Raw genomic sequence first — 21,467 nt, 5'->3', positions numbered from 1 at the left:
TGAAGATGAAGAGACCCCTATTATTCTGGGTCGACCTTTCATGCGCACTAGTCGGTGCAATGTTGATATTGAAAAAGGTATTATGACTTTGAAATCTTTTGATGAAGAAATAACTTTGAAAGTGTTGGACACTAAGAAGCAAGGTGAAAGTGGAGATAATCAATCTTCAGTTGGAATGATCCACATAGTAGGTGAAATAAAAAGATCGAAACCAACCCCAAAAAAGGTCTCAAGCATAATCTCTCAGGTGGTAGCATCTAATATAAAAACTCCAAAGTCCAATCAAGAAATCAAGAAAAGAAAGAAAAAGGAACATCAAGGTGAGGATATGGAAGTTGAAAGTGACTTGAGGCACCAAGTGGTCCATCATTTAAAGCTAGACGAGTACGGGGTTGCGAAAAGGACAAGCAACATGGTGTGGAAGAGGAAGTATCCCCCATAATATAAGGGAATGGACCGTCGAGCCATGCGACGTTAAACGAATCGCTTCGTGGGAGGCAACCCACGATTTTAATAATGCATTTTACTTTTTGTTTTGTTTTCAGAAAATAAAAAAATGGGTCTCTCTGGTGAAAGCTAGGAAGCGGCAGCTGGAGTCGCAGTACCCTCTGTGAGTTCACCCTCGCTATCTCGAATTTAAACATTGAGGTCAATGTTTGGTTCAAGTGTGGGGGGGTTTTATTGCATTCAGTTTTTATTTTCAGTTATTTGTGTTTATTCATAGTATTTCTATGCTATTATGTCTACCATGTGTTACAGATTGATGTGATTTATTGGATGATTGATGGAGTAGGAAGGAAAGAATGAACGAGACAACCCAATCTTGCACCAAAAAGGCATCCCTGAAAGTTGATACAACTGGAAAAAAAAATAGTTGGACGCAACTTGATGACACCGGACCGAGATTGAAAGCTGGTACATACGAACCGGAAAAGAAGCGACATTACACAATAAGCACTCGGGATCCTGTAAGCTATGCCCAACATGGTGAGATCATAAAAAGCCAGAAATTCATCATCATGAGAGAGTAGTCAGGTATGACTTTATTACTTTGAATTTGCGTAAGTTCTACTCATATGACACTACATGATAACACACACTGAGGCACGTTTTTTTTGTTTCCACTTGAGCCTTTCTAGCCGTCCCTTATTTATGTTTATCCATTGCAAACCCCTTTGAGCCTGCATCCCTTGTTCGTTTTTTTTTAACCCGCATATATTACCCCTTGGCCAAAAAGAAAAAAAATAGATTCCCTTTTACCCGTGCTCGGCATAAACGTTGTGGATGTAGAAATTATGCAAAGTTCTAAGTTTGGGGTGGTGAACCTTATACGAAAAGGGCAAGTGTGAAAAAAAAATGTGGAGACTCTTGAATGCTCCAAAGAAAAAAAATATATAGAACTCATAAAAACACACTTGCCCCAACTGAATGACTTGGTGACAATTGAAACACTCGAATAATTGAGTGAAGTTAAAAAGTCAATGTTAAACCCCATTGTATTAAAATAAGCACAATGACAAGAAAGACAACATGATTGCCGAGCCCCCAAAACCTTTGTGTATCCGTTTCCTTGTTTATCCCACCTGTCCTAAGCCCCGTTACAACCCTAAGACCTCAAAAAGTGTGTGCAAAGTGTTTGTGTATGAAAGTAGAATTTGTTCAAATTTAAAAGTTGATATTGCATATCGTGATTTATGAGTGAATTACTTTTAACCTTGAGAGATTTGGTGAGAAGTGTGAAAAAGCTTACAGGTGAAGGAGAATTTTAATGTGAAAATGGAGCGGAAAATTCGGGGAGTAAAAGCTAGCACGATTGACCGGAAGGGTGGAAGTCGAGTTGTGAAAAATACGGTTGTATTGTGGAAGCATATATTTAGGGGTGACCTTTGTTTAAATTTTCAGGCATTGCTTGAGGACAAGCAACGATCTAAGTTTGGGGTTGTGATCGGTCACCAATTTCACTTCTACTCCGCAAATTATTTGGTAAAAATCGGTCATTTCGGTAACACTGTGAAGGGTTTGTTCGTTGTTTTTAGTAGTTATTTCATGTTTTGTTAATCTAATAGTTAGTGATAATTTTTAGTAGAATATTTATTTTTGATCACTTTGTTGGTAGTTATTGGTTATTTCAGGTGTAAGAAAGAATCGCCGAAAAAATGGGACGAGAACAGAAGAAAACGAAGCCAAAAAGACAAAGAAAGTAGCTGACGCGGGTGCCAGTGTCGTGGGACATGGCCATGTCAGCTGAAAAAGAAGAAACAAAGTTGTTGGGAGCAACCAGTGTCGTGGGACACGGCCGTGTCAGCTGATGCATGAAAAAAAGCTGTTTGAGGAGAAACCAGTGGCTGACACGGGCGCCAGTGTCGTGGGACACGGCCGTGTCAGCTGTTGCGGCTAGAAATTGAATTTTTAAGCTGTTTCATTAGTCCAAGTCTCATTAAGGGCGTTTTCGACTTTTTACATGAATGGAATGTAACCTAACACTACTTAGTCCTAGTTTGGGAGTTTTGACATCATCTTGGATCATTGGAGATAGAAAATTACAGAGAGAAAGGAGAGCTTACAAGGGTTTGGAGAGGATCTTCAAGAACAATAGCAATTGGAGATCAAATCAATCCCTAAATTCTTGTAATGTTTACAATTACCTTTGTTCTTTTCTTCATTACTATGAGTAGCTAAACCTATTTATGTTAAGGGGATGTCCCTGAATCGCTTTTATGTAATGAATTAAGTACCGTTGCTTTACGAATTTGAAGTTTTCTATGAATTTAGTTTATTTTCAAAGTGTCTCATGCTTCATTCTATTGGAAAATATTATGTTGATTTACGGTTAAGGTTAGGTCGGAAAAACCACCTTAACGCTTTTTGAATAATAACGTTACCGGTAAATTGCTTAGGAATAAGGATTTGACGGTATTGATCATCTATTCTAGGTTATTTTCACAAGGTTCTTGGTAAAAAAGTTTAGTTGTTAAGGAATTAAAACTGAATTTTATTTGCCAAATAGATTTTCCGCTAAGGAATTAGGGAAAATTAATATTAAGAATTGATACTAAATCATATTGACGACTTTTTCGTAAAATAGCGGTTACGTGAATTACAAGGCGGTTCATACATCTACCTTAGCATATTTTCTCATATTTGTGTCAATTCAACTTTTACTTATTACTTCTTTTAAATATCGTTTTTTTAACTTAATCAAACAAACCAAAACCACACCTCATGATATTTTGTTCAATTGAATAATTGTAAAACTTGTATTTCCTACGCAGTCCGCGAGTTCGATACTGGGTATCAACCCCTATTTAAAACTACATCGGTGAAAAATAGTACACTTGCTAATTTTCCGATCAGTCGTCAACCTAAGATACTTCATTAACTTGAAGAGGATTCATGAGTACAACTTGGCGGCCTCTTGTTTGGTTTACCTCTACTCTAAGTTAGGTGAAGCTTATTTATGGGATACTAGATAGATGACAGCAAGCAACATTATTTACGGTAATATATTTTCATATTTACTAATATTAATTTTTCATAACACTTGAGTTACGTTGTTATTCATATTTCATATGAACCATTTTCAGGCATGGATCCTCCAGTACTTTCCATGTCTCTCCAGATGGGCATATGTAGATGAATAGGACGAGGCTTTGCCACGTGATTTCTCCTTCATCCCCCTTAAAGGGAAACAGGCGGCCGAGTCATTGCAAGTTTATCTTGACTGCATCGCGACAGATGATATAAATTTACATTGTATGAATTCATCATGAGACATTCCCCTTCGATGAGATAGCTTTCTACTTCGAACAGTTGACTTGTGAGTCACGACTGATGTATTGACATGTGCATGAGTAAGTCATTCGCCAATTCGAGTGTCTGCAGAGTATTCCTAGTGCCATGATTATCTAGTCTCAAATGATGTACGTGTTGACATCCAATGGTTTTAGAGTGTCACGTCCTTACTTGACACTAGATACAGAGGGAGAGCCACCTAGGTCAACTCATCAAGAGATATTAGAAGAGGAGTAGGCTATGAGGGATTAGGTCGTTGATGTGTTGTTGATTTATCAATGTATATGGCTATTGGGCGAAAGGTGTAGAGAGAGAGAGGAGAGTTTCATTATGATATTCGAGAAACATAATGTCTTGCAGTACATGAGGCAGAGGAGGAATCGGTGGGTCATATATACCTTGTAGTTCACTTTTTCTTTGAGTTTTGATAATTTATATTTCGGTTTGTATTTTTTTAACAATGTATCGTTTGCATTTTGACTTAATATATGGTTTGAATTACATAAATGTATGATTTGATTGAATTATATATGGTATTTTGATTGTAATTTGTGGTCAATGTATGGTTTGATTGAATAATATAAGGTTCATTATAATATGTATAATTTATAACAAAAGTATTGCCTAGTAGGGAAATGTACTGCTCGGAGGATTAATACAGAAGTTAACTTCTGCAATATCCAATGAGTTGTGAAATAAACACACTAGCATGAGTTCAAAACGTGTCCAATGGATTAGTCTGGAGCTTCACCCACGAGCTCACCATTTCATCAATACAGAGGTTAACTTCCGTATTATTTTTTTGATAAAATATGGGTGACTCACTTACAAATGTTTTAGTGTGTATATGGGTGTCAGGATGTTAATTCATGTAGTATTCCAAGAGCATTTTTCTATTTTTCTAAGGGTGGATCTCCACCATTAAAGGTGTGAAGAGCAGTCCCCTAAATGTCTCCTAAATGTCTGCATAAGTATGTGTAATGGGCTAAACAAATAACAAAACTGGAATTTGCAAGCCTCATTGTTTTACTATTGATTTAACGTAAGTTGTTTTTTATCATCTCTTAAACCTCTAAAAAATATCTCTTTTTGACCTAAATGCTTGTTCGAATTTTAAAATTCAGAGCGTATTTTTAAAACTCTCGGATTTTAAAATCTAAAAGCTCCCTTTAAACCACAAATGTCTTCTTTTTTCTTCATTTCAGCATTTTAAAATTTTCACCCTTAAATCTTCAAATGCAAAAAATCATAGAACAAAAAGTTAAAATGCACAATATCATGTAATATATGTTTCTGATTATGTGATTGATTCTGTGCCTTTTTTGTGGGTTATTGGTGTCGTTCTTATTATATAATCTAAGAATATATCAAGATATGATTTCAGATTATAGAATTTGAACACGTCCTTAGAGATTCACTCATATTCTATATTATAAACCATGGCATATTGCATGTTGATTTTAAGTTGTATAAATTTTTGAATATGCTCATCTAGAGTTGTATCTTTGACCACATAATTGTCATCAAAGTTGAAGGAGTGGATATGGTGGTTAAGCTATTTGAGTCTCATAAGGAAATTCCTTTAAAGAAGTTGAAAAACCATGGGATTCATGCACGGTACAGCTTCCTTAAACATAAGTTTGAGAGACATGTGGTAGTTGTGAGTATCATTGACAAGGAGAGTGAGTGGTGAGGTGGACGGACATATGCATAGACGATTTGTAATTAGAACGTATCTCCTTTTCCGATGGGCCTAACCATTTTCACAAACAAGAGCATCACCTACACTCACTTGATATATTTAGTTTTTTTAATGTTATTTCATGTTATTATTTATGTTGGTATCATTTTAAGTTGTTATTAGCCAAAAAAAACATGGATTCTGCTGCTTAAGCAACTCTGTCATCTAAAACGAGACAAATCATTGATTTCTATTATGTGGTAGAAATTTCACCTGGCATTATCTTTAGACCAGAATGCACAAAAGTTTGTAAAAAATTACAATGTTTTGTTCATTTGCAATTCATATTAGAAAAACAAAAAAATCTTCTTACCCATTAGTTAGGAAGATCAATGTCGATGTTACATTGTCTACCTTAAAAGACCAACTGAATCAAATAGATAGTTGTCTCAACTCTCAACCAGTGACAAAAAATGTGTCACCATCATGCATCTTTAAAATGAAGATAATATGATAATTGTGTTCTAAATATTTTCATCAACGATATTCTTAGCCAGTCTGTGTTATAATTATTAATGCCCAATCCAATGATTATATTCTGTTAGAAAATAAATTTGCCTCTTTCTCCTGCTTCCTCAATTTTAAGATTGCCACTTGTCTAACGCGCTATATTAGATCATAACGAAGTGCTTAATTAAATTATTTTTGGTCCAATATAAGCAAGTTCGTTTTGAAGTGACAAGATTTAAACATTTATTTCTACTTCTATCTTCCATCATCCACCAATATCCTACATTTATTGTTTTAAAAGTATTGCAATACGTATAAATTAAAATCTATCTAAAGTTTAAGTAAAAAATAGTTTACAGACAACACCCTAAGGCAATACACAACAAATGTGAGACCACCAAACGCCTACACTTATAAATACACAGAAATGTCTGGTTTTCATTAAAAAATGAAATTGTTCAATTATGCAGCCCATCCAAGGTCCCCCCCAACCATTTTCTACTATGCTTTGTTGGCCATAGTCAAATTAAAAAGCTTCATGTCCATAGGCCACCTTATATTTATCACACAGTAAGAACGTCCGACAATGAATCTGGAGCACCAGTGCTACCATTGAGTACAATCACATTGCCATCAGAGTCAGCATCCACTATAACAGAGTCACCCTCTTTAATCTCCCTAGCAAGCATCTTCTCAGCCATGCTGTCTTCCAGAAGTCGCATTATCGCTCTTCTAAGAGGCCTGGCACCATAACTAGGATTATAACCTTCGTCGACCACTCTCTCCCTAAATCTCTCTGTCACCGAGAGTTCAATCTCTTTGGTTTTCAGTCTTTCAAATACCTCCTTCAGCATTATATCAGCTATTTCCTTAACCTCCAGTTTTGTGAGTTGCCTGAAAACAATCATTTCATCCAGCCTATTCAAGAACTCTGGCCTAAAGTATTGTTTTAGCTCTTCGGTCACCAAGCTCTTGATTCGGTTATAACTGCTGTCCTTCTCGTCATAGTCAAGGTCAAATCCTATGCGACGGCCTCCTTTCTCAATCACACTGCTTCCAACATTTGATGTCATTATAAGAAGTGTGTTCTTGAAGTCAACAGTTCTTCCCTTACTGTCTGTTAGCCTGCCATCTTCCAGGATTTGAAGCATCATGTTGAAGACATCAGGGTGAGCTTTCTCAATCTCATCAAAGAGTACAACAGTGTAGGGACGACGCCGAACTGCCTCTGTCAGTTGACCACCCTCGGTGTAACCAACATATCCAGGAGGTGAACCAATGAGCTTGGAAACTGTGTGCCTTTCCATAAATTCACTCATATCAAGCCGAATCATGGCTTCTTCAGATCCAAAGTAGTATGAGGCCAATGCTTTGGCTAACTCAGACTTCCCCACACCAGTAGGGCCGGAAAAGATGAAGCTGGCGATTGGACGATTAGGATTCTTAAGTCCAACACGAGCTCGGCGGATAGCCCGGCTAATGGCCTCTACCGCTTCATGCTGACCAATAATGCGTTTATGTAGGGTATCTTCCATTTTGAGAAGGCGGTCAGATTCATCAACAGAGACTTTGTCAACAGGGATACCAGTCCAGGCGGCAACAATATGTTGTATGTCAACTTCGGTCACAAGTGCACCTTCGTCTCCTGCCTCACTCTCTGCCTTGCTCATCTCCTTGTTTTTTTCTATAAGTGCTGATATCTGAGTCTTAAGATCCATTTCTTTATCCCGCAGCTCTCCAGCCTATTCAGAAATTAAGATATCATCGGCATGACAATTATTAGCCAAAAAAGTAAAAGAATTTGGAGATATATTATTAAGGAACAAACCACTATAGTATCTTCAACAAAAACTAGGGACTGCCGTCGCTATAGAACTTTAGGAAGGATAAATTAGCTTACTTGGCTTATTTTTCTTTTTAGAAAAATATAATGTTATATAATAAGAAAAAGGGTGGTTGAGTATTCTAAAAATGTTGGGTAATGTAAAAACATTAACAGGTTAAATCTTAAATTAAGGCATTACCTTCTCAAATTCTTGGTTACGGACAGCTTGATCTTTCTCCTTAACTATCTGTCTAACCTCCTTTTCGAGACCTCTTGCTTCTTCGGGTAACTGCAAAGTATGTAAATATGGCCCAATTAGCTCAAAAACAGATGAGACAAGAACTGCTGGTTCAGGGAATGGTAGATGAACAATACCTGTGCATGTTGAAGTCGGACTCGGGACCCAGCTTCGTCAATCAAATCTATAGCTTTGTCAGGCAAAAATCGATCACTGCAGAAGACAATTATTTCATGAACTAGAAAATACTTCTAACCAGTAAGCATATAATAACAGGATAGAACTGAAGCATTTGTATTCAACAACTATGAGTGTTCCAAAATAAATAGCAAGCATAAATAACAAGATAGAAGGTTCCATTTGATTCATTCATATTGAACAACTACATGAGTTCCAATATAAGTTGTAAAATAATTCAAAGGCATAATGCTAAATTCCAGAAGATTTATTTTGGTTAAATTTCCCGTTTAAACATGTAACACGGAAACTATAAAGAGTATCATTTTAATAGCAAAAACTAAAATTGAAAATGGGCAGAGAATAGTCATTAATAGATTTTGACAAACCTGATATATTGATGTGAGAGCTCTGCAGCGGCCACAAGAGCATCATCGGTATAACGAAGCTTGTGGTGAATCTCATAGCGCTCTCTAAGCCCTTTCAGAATTTGTATGGTTTCACTCACAGTTGGTTCTGGCACTTTAACTGGTTGAAATCGCCTCTCTAAAGCGGGATCTTTTTCAATGTGCTTCCTATATTCATCTAATGTGGTGGCTCCTATACACTGCATAGGTATTTTAAGTATGTACTCAGTCAACCCAAAGTGATTCAGAATGTGTGCACATATTGAAAATGTGCACCTTTTTTGCAGATAAAAGTACTCCAAGACTAATAATTGAAATTTCTTCAAAAATGAATTGTTGGGAATGTGAGCATATTTGTTGTAGATAGAACAAGTATTCCAAAACTAATTATTGAAATTTCTTCAAACATATGCTCGTTGATTCGCAAGGCAAACGTGTCTTGTATCCATTTTTGAGATGTCAAAAGAAAATATTACCTGTAGTTCACCTCTAGCAAGAGCTGGTTTCAATATGTTTGCAGCATCAATTGCCCCTTCAGCTGCTCCTGCTCCAATTAGAGTGTGCACTTCATCAATGAAAAGTATAATTTCATCACTTTGTTTGATTTCCTCCATCAGTTTTTTCAATCTCTCTTCAAATTCTCCACGGTATTTAGTTCCAGCAACAAGTAGACCCATGTCTAGGGTAATAACCTGCATAATGCAGAACAAGGCACGTCATTCAGGACACCAGAAAGTATGCTAAAATTCCATATCTAAATATTATAATCAGACCGGGATTGAGCAAGTTTAACATGTTCATGGTGCTGGAAATGAAAGAGCAAATCAACACCAATTTATAGACCATAAACAGACACAAATACCAACCTTCTTTCCCTCAATGGTTTCGGGAACATCGCCATTTGCAATCCGTTGAGCAAGACCTTCAGCAATAGCTGTCTTCCCGACACCAGGTTCCCCAATAAGACAAGGATTATTTTTGGTACGACGACCTAAGATTTGAGTGACACGTTCAATTTGTGCCTGCCTACCCACTACAGGATCCAATTTTCCCTGGTATTTCGATTTTCGAGGACAAGGACAGAAGAGAAAAATCAGTAACCTTCAACACAGAATGGGGATATCAACTACAATCTGTGATGAAGAAACCAGGAATTATAAGTTACCTCCTCGGCTAGCTTGGTCAAATTGGTGCCATATTCCTCCAATGTTGGCATCTTATTGTTACTACTTCCAGAGCCAACAGTAGCTCCAACATTGTCAGCACCCTCACCAACCATACGAATAACCTGTTCTCATCCAGTGGAGTACAAGATTAACACACAAAAACATAACTAAGATGAACATACGTTACTATAAAATAAAAATATGCAAAAGGAACAAATGAGGACATAATACTAGCCTGGGTTCGAATATTATTTGGATCAGCACCCAGATTTTCAAGGACACGTGCTGCCACACCCTCTCCCTCTCGAAGAAGACCTAAAAGCAAGTGCTCTGCTCCAATATAATTGTGACCTGGCAATTCCAAAACGTGAGTGAGCCAAAACATCAGCAAGCGCAAAAAAATTTATTGGACGTGAACTCTTTAACCACACTCCAGTCAAAGGCGAAAAGGCCAGCCAAAATATAAACTAAAGCCAATCCATAGATAAATTTCAACTCACTTTGAAAGCATTTAATTCTAATTCAAATTATCCAACCATCAGATCAATCAAGGCAACAATCAAGTGATGATTGGAATAAATCATACAAATATAAGTCATGAACACAATTCTCATACACTATAAAATACGCAAATCCAAAAATAAAGCTATACTATTGTTTACCAAGTTGGCGAGCCTCCTCCAAGGAGAGTTCCAAAACTCTCTTAGCACGAGGAGTAAACGGAATCTCAACAGCAACAAACCCACTCCCCCTCCCAATTATCTTCTCCACTTCCACCCTTGCATCCTTCAAGTTAATCCCCATCGACTTCAAAACCTTAGCAGCAATACCAGTCCCCTCACCAATAAGCCCCAACAAAATTTGCTCCGTCCCAACGAAATTATGCCCCAACCGCCTTGCTTCCTCCTGAGCCAACATAATCACTTTAATCGCCTTCTCAGTAAACCGCTCAAACATAGCTTTCGTCACACATCTACTACCTCTCCCGCTCTTCGCTCTACTAATCGCCATCTGACTAAACACCTTAGAATGAAAATCCTGACCGGGTCTCAACATCGAATCCAACGAATTCAAAGTTCTTAACCCCGAGAAACTCGCCACTCTCGGCGCAGCGGTTCGTGTACCATACATCATTTTAACAGACCTTCTGGGTTTCGCAAAACCCTTGTTGTTGTTGTTATTGCCACCATGCCTTTGCCCAGCAACTACGCCAGGGACATAAATTGACTGCGCCAAAACCCTAGACATGGTTCCTCAATTGTTCGCTGCATTAATCGATAAAAATATAAGTTAACATACAAATTCATTCACAAAATTAAATTTTTGATACTTTTTAACCCTAAAAAATAGATTCTACAATGAATGTGAAGTTAAGTGAAGTAACACGAAATTGAAATTGTTTTGGAACCTGGAAAGTGGCGGTGGAAGGAGGAGGGACGGTGGAGAAGAAATGGAAGTAGCGGCGAGATAGAAGTTTCTAGGTTAAACGATAAGGAAGACGTAGTGTGTTTGATAGGTTGAAGCGATAAGAAGTGAAACTCTGGTTCTTAAAACCTAATCTATGTGGAAATGAACAAATAAAAGGCACCGTTGGGAATTGGGGCAAGTACCTTAGCCTTGACAATATTAATTAATAAAATACAAAGTGACATGATTTTATCTTCAATCGGTGTTTTTTAATTAGAAAAAATAAAACATTTGACTAGATTTCAGATATTTTAAATAAAATGTTAAAAAAATTAAATTGATTTGTGTTTAAGTATGTCTTGAAATGTTATGTGACGAAGAGAAAGAAAATATATTTTGAGATTATAAAAATCATAAATTAGTTTAATGGTGATTGGCGTGACGGTGGATCTGAGTTTGGTATGTGATTCGGCCTGTCGAAGCTCGGGTTTGATTTTCTTGGTTCGTGTGTATTAGACTTTGTTGTTTTGATTCTTGAATTTGTTTGGTATTGATTTACGTTTTGGGTTTGTTCTGGATCAATTTGATTCTATCAATTATAAATATGAATCTCCATCATTCCATAATTTTAGATTAAAAGAAAGACATAAGGGTTTGAAAATCTTAGTGGTGATTAGAGATGTTAGATTTGAGACTTCACACACAAAAGGGGGTGAATTGTGTAGTTTGGAAAAACAAGATTTTGAAAAATTTTGGCAAGTTGAATCGGAGATTAAAAATATTTTAAAATAATAAGCAGTGAAACATAAATAGCAGAAAATAAATAGTTAAGACAAGAAGAACATATAAAATTATAGAGGTTTGGTCAAATTAAAAGGACTTACTCGTCTCCCTAAGACTTGGTCTTGAGAGTTTCCAATAATACTTGAGAGCTTTTAGTAGGAAAGGCTCGCGAACTCCCTTATACAAGGAAATGGTGGTTGACCTTCAACCAAATATCACAAAGACGATTGATATGGCAGTTTGCGTCTTTTCTTCAATATAATGTTGAGAATGAAGTGGTAAACCTTCCTTTCCAATGGTTGAATGAAGTGGTTAGTCTCCTTTCCACAAACACGGACATTGGAGCGGTTAGTCTTCAAGTTCCAAAATAACTGAGCTCAATTCCTCTAGTTTGACTGGCAAACAACCTCTGAGACTTTAACCGGGTTGATCTCTGAACCTATGAAGATTTAATATCAGGCTAATCTTTGACCTATTTGGTTTTAACTATGCTAACAAAGAATCAATAAAGATTTACTAAGGGCTAATCTTCAACCTCGAAGTGATCACACAATCCTCAACCAAAGTTTTTATCAGTTTTAGCTTTTAACCACAAATAATTCTAAATTGGACAATATTCAACCAAGATATGTATAAACGATATCCTTGGTGAACTTTTACAAGTCTACCCTTTCCAGAATTACACAAATGATCTCGCTTAAAACCATTTATTTTGAGAGAGTTAAAATAAAAACTTAGAGAGAAAGAGAGAGAGTGAGAAAGGATAGTGTCAAAACATGTTTCTGGATAGTTTGAAATGAGAAACGAGGCATCTATTTATATGTAAGAGGTGTGCCCAAAATGAAATTTGCATTCAATGTTTTTTACCGTTAGCTAATCGATTAGACAAAAGTGTTAATCGATTAGATTTCAAAAAACAATCTATTATAAATTCCCAAAATGGAAGTTTAAGATATATAGTCGTTGTACATCATTAAGGCGATGTCTAAATAAGTTGGGGCATAAGTTTGAATTGATCTAATCAATTTGACCAAAGTCCTAATCGATTAAATATGCCAAAATTTTCCCTTTAGCCATTTCCAACGCTCATAAGTCATCTGGCACCACTCAAAGGCATTTTTGAAAATGTTTTCTTTTGATAAAATATGTTTGAAAGGTTTTAGTGTGTATGTGTGCTTATAGCCATGTATTTTTACATAAAACCCATTTTTCTTTTACATAAGCTCACTCACTTACTAAGCTATGAGATAACTCTTTTTTTACAAGCCTTTTGTCATATATTATCTTTGTGTTGATAAAGCTTGAGACTACTCTATCAGATATTATATTTGACATTGCTCCTTCTACAAACCCTTTGTCGAATATTATCTTTTATGTTGATGTTGCTTTAGATCACTTGAGGTTTAAGATAAATACACTTTATTTGCCTTCCTTGAATATTAAAGTTCATCAAACAATATCACTTGGGTTTGCATCTTTAACCCCTTAAACATTGTGTTTGATTTGTCATCAGTATCACTAGTTTCACCTTATAGTTTCCCATACAATTTTCATAATCAAAAGAAGATGTCTTGGTTAAAGGTCTATTACCTGTAAAACAAGGTTCCACATTCTCCTCATTTTTTATGATAACAACGCATCTCTCAAGGGATGTGGTAAAAGAGACTATATATATATATATATATATATATATATATATATATATATATATATATATATATATATATATATATATATATATATATATATATATATATATATACACAGACATATCATATGAGAATGAATAAGTTATATGAGAATGTGAGAATGTAATAACAACCATTGAATTTATATTTATTAGTTGAGATTAAAAGATATTTTTTAAAATTTGATTAATAATTTCTCTTTCCTCTTAATGACACATGATTTATTAAAGATCATGATTTAATCTCAACCATTCCTTTATCAATCTAATGGTTCTTTTTCAATCTAATGGTTCTTAACCATTGGATTTGATCTGTAAATATAATTGTCAAGATTTTCTAGTAGATTAGTAATACGTGTTAGTCGATTAAGACTTCATTTTTCAGCCTTCTTGGTGCTTGTCGGGCCTTGTGCTAGATTTTTGTCTTTATGTACTCCCATTTGTCATTATTTGCACCTTTATGTACTCCCATATTTTAATTTAAATTAGCAGATAAATAAAATAATTATTTTGAGGGGTTAATTAAATTTTCCTGATTATTTCGACCTTAAAATAATTTTTACCTCCTTTTACCAAGAATTCTTGATAAATATTTCGCTCAAGGGAAGACATCACATGGTGTATCTTTCTCCACACATGCTGGATGCGAGAGTTGGTAAATCTATAAAATGGGTAAGTTCATTACAGACTTATTCATTCTACTGATCATTACATACTCAAGATAAACAGGATAGCCTCATTATGCCTGTCACTGAAAGTGAATGCTCTTCAGGGTATAGGAGATAACAAAGCTCCTGGTGAAAATGGATTTAATGTCAAATTTTTTAAGAAAAGATGGACTGTGATTAAAGGGCATGTTATTCAGGCAGTGATGGAGTTCTTAAATTGTAACAGGATTTATGCAATTGTAAATTGTGCTCTCGTCACTTTGATCCCAAAGACAAAGGAGGCAAAAACTATCAGTGAGAGCTGAGACCTATAGCTTCTTGTACCACTGTGTACAAAGTTATTTCCAAAATTCGGACATTGAGGCTTAGTAAAGTGATGCATGAGATAGTATATGGGAGCCAATCTGCTACCGGGTAGGACCATTCAAGACAACATACTTATTGCACATGAGTTATTAAGAGGTTACAGTAGGAAGCACATATCCCCTAGATGCATTGTGCAAATGGACTTGCAAAAGGTCTATGATACAGTTGAGTGGGTGGCTTTAAAACAGATCATGAGAGAGATGAGCTTCCTTGGAAAATTTATCGAGTGGATCATGACATGTGTCAGTACTATGTCATATAAATACACTATCAATGGCCATACTAGCCAGATCCTGAAAGCAAAGAGGGGGATTAGACAAGGAGATCCCATATCCCTCCTCTTATTTATGTTGATTATGGAATATCTCCATAGAACACTTGCCAAATTGCAGGATAATCCGGATTTTAATTGTCACCCAAAGTGTGCTAAATTGAATCTCACCAATATTTGTTTTGCAGATGACCTCCTTATGTTTGCCCGGGGAGATGAAATTTCTTTGATCATGATGATGATAACATTCTAAAACTTCTCTGATGCAACAGGGCTAAAGGCAAACCCTGCCAAATGCAAGGTTTTCTTTGGAGGCACTTGTGAGCAAGATTAGAGGAAAATCTTGCAGGCTACAAGTTTTGAGGAAGGAAAACTTCCTTTCAAATATCTTGGAGTCCCTCTTACGAGTAGGAAACTGAATATCCATTAATGTTAACCTTTAATTGACAAGATTGTTGCTAGAATTTGCCACTAGTATACCAAATTGCTTAGTTATGCATGTAGAACACAATTGGTAAAATTTGTGCTTTTTGATGCCACTTCTTACTGGATGCAGGTTTTCCCCCTCCCCAAAAAAGTCATTCACTATGTAAAACCTATTTGTAGAATGTTTATGTGGAGTGAGACTTGTGCAGGTATCGAAAAGGCTTTTATCTCTTGGGAAAATGTTTGCGATCCTAAGAATGCAGGAGGGCTGAACATTATCTCTTGGGTTGAATGGAATAAGGCCACCATGACCAAGCTGTTTGGAATCTACAAGCAAATAATGATAAACTATGGGTGAAATGGGTATATACATATTGTGCCAAGGGATGCAACATTTTGCAATGGCCAGCTCCACTTAACTGTTCATGGATCTTGAAATAAATCATGAAGAACAGGGACCTGGTGGGAGATATTCAAAGTTGGATGCAGTCACTGAATCAAGCAAAATTCTGCACTTCTGCCAAGTACAAGGAAATTCGAGGGGAGAAAGAATCGGTTGACTTGAAAAGAATGTTCTTTAGTAACTCTACTAGGCCTGGGGCAATTTTCACATTATGGATGTTGTTCATGGGGAGATTGCCTACTAAAGAACGCCTTCTGAAGTTTGGAATCATCACTGACGGGACTTGTTGTTTTTATCGTGCAGATGAATCTAGTGATCATATTTTCTTCAGTTGCCAAGCTACAAAACAGACACTGGAGCATGGAAAGGATTTGGATTATAGGGGAGACTCCCAAGAAAGGATGGAAACGTAGCTTACTTAAAACTACTCTTGTTGAAGTGGTGTACTTTATTTGGAAAGCCAGAAATGAGAAAGTTTTTAGCAACATTAACCTTGAACAGCCAGTTATCATACAAAATATCAAAACTAGCAATGTCACTAGAAGCATGAATGCAAAAGAGATCAGGAGGCATATTAGTGTTGATACTCTTGTGTTTGAGTAGTGTCTTAGTGTCTAAGTTGTATTGATAGATTAGATACCTGGATCCGTTTAGGATTGATTGTATTCTTTGTTTTTTTAGGAATAAATAAAGTTATATAGTATCCAAAAAATGATCATTTCAGATCATTAACTTTGACATACTCTCAAAATATATTGCTTTGATCATAACGGTTGACATTCGTGATCATCATTCATCTTCAAGATCAAAATACTTCAAATCATGTATGCTCCTAGAGTATATTGATGCTTTGTACAACTTCTTCAAATAACCATTTAAACTCCAAGCCGCAAAGCATTCCTGTAAAACATTTAAGGTTTCACCTTTGGTGCCCATATCATCTTCTTGGGCCCAAGTGCATTAGTTACAGAAGATCTAAGGTGATTACCTTTAAATATTTTCAATTTAAAGCAGCAAGATTTCAAGTGTCCAATTTTCTTACAATGAGTATATTTATATATTGTATACTTATCTTTTTTGAGATCTTTATTTTGTGATATCGAGATTGCATCTTCCTTGTTGGGCACCTTTGAGCATATTTTATATTTTTTGTTTGAAGATGATTCATTCATGATTCCCCCCGAGGTTGATATTTCTCCTCCTCTTCTTTGTTCAAATGTTGAATACATTTCTCCATATTCTTTTTCGTTCCTTGAATAATAGAATCATTCATCTAATGTTGATCTTTCAATGGTTGAGTAGGTTCTCTTCAAAGAAGTGAATAAGAATTGTATGATATGAGTAAGATGAGAACGATGATTATTTGCCTGGGATCCGTTCAACTTTAAGCATTTGAATCAAATCGTTCATTTTCTCTATGATCTTATTCTTTCTTGATTTTTACTAAAATTCACGAAGGCTTTCATCTATAGATTTAAGAGTTGGAATAATTTTCCAATTCTTAACTCTTAGATACTTGTTAGTGAAACATTTGACAAAGATTCCTATGTTTCTAAAAATAAAAGAGCATCCAAGACTAGTATCTGCATCTTCCTCGCCTTGTGTGTTCATCTTCTCTAGCTTAATACTTGGAGAAACTTCATATATCTTATCCAAAGTATCCCATATTTCCTTGACGGTTTTACAATGACGAACAAAGAAGAAAGTGTTATCATCTAAAGATATTATTATGAAATTATTGGTTTTGAGATCTATATTTATATTTCTCTTTTCTTCTTTAGTCCAAAGAGAACAGGGTTTATTCATTATTTCATCATTAATTTGGCGTGAGGGGTAAACCAAACCTTTTACAATTGTTTCCCAAAATTTGTAATCTAAGCTTTAAAAAAAATTGAATCTAGATTGCCAAATAAAAAAGTTGATATTTTCAAAAGGTGGTGGCGAATTTAAAAATATATTGTGTAGGAAGTCATCTTCCTCCTGAGACGATTAGTCTTTAAACAGGAGTTAGGCTCTGATGCCACTTGTTGGACTTTAGACTTCACACACAAGAGAGGGTGAATTGTGTGGTTTGGAAAAACAAGGTTTTGAAAACTTTTGGCAAGTAAAATCAGAGTTTAAAAACATTTTTAAAGAATAAGCAGTAGAAAATAAACAGCATAAAATAAATAGTTAATGCAAGAGGAAGAACACAAAGAATTATAAAGGTTCGGTCAAATTAAAAGGACTTACTCCCCTCCCCAAGACTTGAACTTGCGATTTTCCAATAATACTTGAGAGCTTTTAGTAGGAAAGGCTCACGAACCCTCTTATACGAGGAAATAGTGGTTCACCTTCAACCAAATATTACAAGATGGTAGATGTGGGCGTTTGCGTATTTTCTTTAATATAATGCTGAGAATAGAGTGGCCAATCTTCCTTCCCAACGGTGGACCGAGGCGATTAGTCTCCTTTCTACGAACACGGACCTTGAAGTGGTTAGTCTTTAAGTTCCAAAATATAGGAGCTCAATTCCTCTGGTTTAATAGGATAACCAAACATCCTCTGAGATTTTAACTGTGCTGATCTTTGAACCTATGAATATTTTAATAACAAGCTAATCTTCAACCTATCTTCAACATAAAATGCAGAAGAACCCAAACTTTAACTATTATTCAAAGTGTGAGAAGGCGAACCTCATAAATCTCAGCTTTGCTGATGATTTATTAATGTTTGCAAGAGGAGATAAAAAAATCGGTTGAGTTGATGATGAGTGCTTTCACCAAGCTCTCTGCTTCCACTAGCCTAAAGGCTAATGCTAGTAAATGTAAGATCTACTTTAGAGGCGTGGATGACTGCATCAAAACCGAGATCAAGAATATAACAGGATTCTCTTAAGGCCCCATTCCTTTTAGATATTTAAGGGTACCATTAACTATTATGAAGCTAAATATACATTATGACATGAGCTTGGTTGGAAAGATAGTCGGGAGGATCAGGCACTGGATTAATGGGTTACTTAGTTATGCTAGCAGAATTCAACTTTTGAAGAGTGTTTCTTTTGCCATAATAAACTATTGGATGCAGTGTTTTCCCTTCCCAAAGCATGTTATATGTAAAATTGATGTTATTTGCAGGACGTTTATGTGGACTGGTGGAACTGATATTAGCAAGAAGTCTCTAATAACTTGGGCAAAGTTTGCAATCCCAGAAGCAATGGTGTTTTGAACCTTATCTATGTGAAAACTTGGAACAAAGTTACAATGATCAAGCTCCGGTGGAATATCAATGGAAAATCTGTTAGTTTATGGGTTAGTTGGATCCACACATATTATCTGAAAAGAGAGCAGTTGATGGATGTTAAAATCAGAACAAATTATTCTTGGATAATGAAAGTCATCTTAAAGCAAATAGAATATGTTAAAAATATGCATGAATGGAGAACGATGCAACATTGTGATAAATTTAAAATGAAGGTTACGTATTTTGCTATGCTTGAGGTGGAGAAAAATTTAGTTGGAGGAAGCTTTTCTACTGTAATGTAGCAAGGCTAAAAGCTCTTATGATCATTTGGTTAACCAGTCATGAAATATTAGCTACCAGAGCTAGGTTACATCGATATGGCATGGTTAATAGCAATATTTGTAGCTTCTATACTAAGGAGGAAACAATCCGACATATGTTTTTTATCGTGATATCTTGAAGCAAATCTGGAAGAGAATTTGTGAGTGGATTCAAGTGAAACATGAACTAGAGGATTGGAAAAATGAGATGCAATGACTCATTCATTATTGTAAAGGGAAAGGTAAGAAGGCTGCAATAATGAAGTTGGCAATTACTGAAACAATTTATGAGATATGGCAGCATCGAAATGAGAAGAGTTTTGGCAAGACTGTAAATAGTAAAAACATTTATTATGAGAAGATTATAGATGTGATAGTTTATAGGGTCTATAACAACTTCAGACTTAGAGATTACATAGTTAGACTAATGTTATAGGAGTTGTTTAGCTAGTTTGTCTGGTTTCTTTTTCTTTTTTTTTAGGTTGGATTCTAGCAATCGCCGTGTGTAACCTGTTTTTTGATTTAATCAAAGTCTATCGATTAAAAAAAATTATATTAAAAAATATATTTTTTAGAATTTTTTTATTTTAAGATTTTTTTCAGAAATAAATAAGTTTGTTATTTTCTAGATTTTTAAGGAAAACATTTATTTTCAAAAGATAAAAAATTCTAAAAATTCTATTTTTTGTTTTTCAGGGATTTTTTTTATTTTAAAAAATTGTTTTTTTTTAATTTTGAAAAAAATTATTATATTTTAATTTCAGAATTTTTTTACTCTCAATTAATTTTTTATAAAAAAAAAATTTTATATAATTAATCTAGGAAACTAATTCTAACCCAATTTTAAATTATATTTGAATTATTTAAATTAAATTTAAGTGGTTCAAATTTTTTATAAGAAATTCAATCTAAATATATAATTCAATTAATCATATTTTTAAACAATCCTATAGCTCTATAATCAACGCTAAATCAAAATCATCAATCACCAACTTTCTTTTTAACCAATACAAAAAGAAAAGGAAATTTTATTGTTGCAATTTGGGCTCTTGGGCTTATATAAACATAAATTATAAATTTGTGAAAATTTTACTTCATACCCCATCATTTATTTCCCTATTTCTACATTATATGTTTTATAAAATACCCTCGTATAAATAGTTTATTCGTTAGAATTTTTAGTTTTTTTTTGCAAAATTATTTTTCATTTTGGAACTCTGGCAAAGTCTTTCGATATGTAAAATAAAATTTAAAACCGACTATCAGAACTCTTTTGCAAAGTCTTCTAGTAAACAAAATAAAAAATTGACTGCCAGAACTCTTTTGCAAAGTCTTCCGGTAAACAAAATAAAAGTTAAAAATGATTACTGAAACTCTTTTGCAAAGTCTTCCGGAACACAAAATAAAATTTAAAAAATGTAAAAAAAAATGACTATGGAAACTCTTGCAAAGTAAATTAAAAAGGACTATCGAAACTCTTTTGCAAAGTTTTCTAAAACGCTAAATAAAATGTGAAAAATATAAAAAAAATAAAATTTACCGAAACTTTTTTGTAAAGTTTTCCAATATACAAAATAAATATTAAAAATACACAAGAATAAAATTGATATTTTATATAAAATATAAGGGTATGAAATTAAATATACGGATGTAAAGTAAAATTTTCAAAATTTGTTAGAGAAAAAAGCTTTAGCGTAATAGTTAAATTCTCTAACTAACGACAACTTAAATCGGTTACTAATAAAAAATCGAATAATTAAATTTAGAATAATTATAATTAAATTGCATCAGAAAAATTATTCAATTAAATAAGTTTTCTATATTTCTTTAATTTTTTTTCTTCCGAATTTCTTTGATGTTTTATTGACAACCGAAATTCTTTAATTGATACTTCAATATTAAAAGTTAAACAATTTAATATAATAATAACCTTCAACACCCCTGGAAAATAGGAAGTAGAATCTGTCGTTAAGGTTAAACTTTTACGTTGAAAAACCTAGGAATTTAAAGTCATGACTAGTAATAAAGTGATGGTCCTAAAAACAAATCAACCTAGCAACAACCTAGTCATGACATAGGTTGTAACTAGGAGTGTTCATCGTTCAGTTATGTAAGAAA

At 34.6% G+C, this 21,467-nt stretch overlaps 1 protein-coding gene across 1 annotated transcript; it reads right to left on the bottom strand.

Moving 5' to 3' along the window:
• Positions 1 to 6,298: 6,298 nt before the first annotated feature.
• Positions 6,299 to 11,403, bottom strand: LOC131603577 (chaperone protein ClpC, chloroplastic-like). Its single transcript, XM_058875938.1, has 10 exons — positions 11,205 to 11,403; positions 10,459 to 11,061; positions 10,032 to 10,147; positions 9,796 to 9,918; positions 9,497 to 9,682; positions 9,107 to 9,322; positions 8,613 to 8,830; positions 8,184 to 8,259; positions 8,008 to 8,097; positions 6,299 to 7,725 (listed from the first exon to the last, which is right to left on the bottom strand). Exons 2-10 carry the CDS (start codon positions 11,042 to 11,044, stop codon positions 6,547 to 6,549), a joined length of 2,790 nt encoding a protein of 929 aa, XP_058731921.1. The 5' UTR covers positions 11,045 to 11,061; positions 11,205 to 11,403; the 3' UTR covers positions 6,299 to 6,546.
• Between the last annotated feature and the right edge of the window lie 10,064 nt (positions 11,404 to 21,467).

This window comes from Vicia villosa, linkage group LG5 (genome assembly GCF_029867415.1).
Source record: "Vicia villosa cultivar HV-30 ecotype Madison, WI linkage group LG5, Vvil1.0, whole genome shotgun sequence".
In the NCBI taxonomy this organism is placed as follows: domain Eukaryota; kingdom Viridiplantae; phylum Streptophyta; class Magnoliopsida; order Fabales; family Fabaceae; genus Vicia; species Vicia villosa.
Note: the sequence above shows the minus strand (reverse complement) of the source record. Positions and strands in the feature narration are given on the sequence as shown.

Bases quoted from the DNA above. Each gene is read 5' to 3' on its own strand.
- LOC131603577 (XM_058875938.1), bottom strand. From the start codon at position 11,044: ATGTCTAGGGTTTTGGCGCAGTCAATTTATGTCCCTGGCGTAGTTGCT. The intron at 8,260-8,612 runs GTTTGTCAAAAT...TGTCTTCTGCAG, and splicing joins CTCTCACATCAATATATCAG to TGATCGATTTTTGCCTGACA. The intron at 8,098-8,183 runs GTATTGTTCATC...CATACTTTGCAG, and splicing joins TCCGACTTCAACATGCACAG to TTACCCGAAGAAGCAAGAGG.